The sequence below is a fragment of the Galeopterus variegatus genome, unplaced genomic scaffold (assembly GCF_000696425.1).
Source record: "Galeopterus variegatus unplaced genomic scaffold, G_variegatus-3.0.2 Scaffold6130, whole genome shotgun sequence".
NCBI lineage: Eukaryota > Metazoa > Chordata > Mammalia > Dermoptera > Cynocephalidae > Galeopterus > Galeopterus variegatus.
Window position 1 is genome coordinate 76,766 of NW_007732241.1, and position 1,159 is coordinate 77,924.

The window sequence follows — 1,159 nt, forward strand, 5'->3', positions numbered from 1 at the left end:
CAGTAGCAAAGCCCTCAGATGTCATATGAGGTTTCAGGTTCACTAGAAAAAATTACAAACCCTAGGCAAAGGAAATATTATGAAGAACAATCTAATGCTGGTCTGAATATTATGTGTTTGGAAAGAGCTTGATGCTGCCAGGTCAGTGTGCAATTGTAGGCACAAAGCCACAACTTCTCCACCCTCTTCTAATGTATTTGAGATGAATCAATTGTTTGCACCATGGCCAAAATATTATTTCTGAAGATTTAAGTTGTTTTTCGGAAATGTGAATAGAATCAGACAGTCACAAAAAAAAAAAAAAATAGAACTTGGCCTTTTCTTTTCTCAGGAGAAAAATTTAAACATATAGTAATTAACTCAATGAAAAATTCTAAATTCTTAGAAAGTGGAGAAGATACAACTCTTCCAGAGTAAGTGAGAAGCCTATTAAATACAAAACCGTGTAATTTAGGCTTGCAGGTTGAACAAAATGGTGATGTCACAGGGTCCGATACTGCAACACCTTATCCCTAATACCATGAATGACCCAAACTCCATGACTTCCTACCACTCAGATCCCATGCCTTGGAATCTGATATATCCTCAGTACTTACAGGCCATTCAATTCATGATTGGTGATCAGAAATTTAAGATGATAAAACTTCTCCTTTTCCCTGCTCTGGAAATGCTTTATTCTCATTGAACACCAGATACTTCTAATGGCTACAAATTTTTACTCACAGAACAAAAAGGCTACCCGTGGTGTACCAGTATACCTTTCCATAATTCCATTCACATCCTAGAAAGGAGAGAAGATATGATAATTTCCTCATTTAGAAAGCTTTCTCACATCTCCACTACCCCCTGATGTGCGGAAGGACGAATTTGATCCCAATGTGCATGACAAAAATGTAAATATAAGACTCATGCCAATCATCTCAGAAGACTAATGTGAAGTCGTCAAGTTCCCTAAAAAGAAGAAACATCTTTGAGTCATATGAAAGTATAGCAAGAGGTTCTGATATATGGAGATGGGACATGTTTATGAGGAAGAAGAGAGAGTGTGGAGAGAGAGAGAAAGAGAGAGAGAGAGAGAGACTCTTTCTCTTTCTTTCTTTTCTTCCTTCCTTCCTTCCTTCCTTTCTTCCTTCCTTCCTTCCTTCCGTTTTACCAAATA

At 37.4% G+C, this 1,159-nt stretch overlaps 1 protein-coding gene across 1 annotated transcript in view; it reads right to left on the minus strand.

The window, feature by feature from the left end:
- Positions 1–1,159, minus strand: part of LOC103605871 (tripartite motif-containing protein 5-like) — a 27,010-nt gene that overhangs the window by 3,242 nt on the left and 22,609 nt on the right. Inside the window, 1 exon segment of the mRNA XM_008590475.1 lies at positions 759–781. Coding sequence (XP_008588697.1) covers positions 759–781 — 23 coding nt within the window.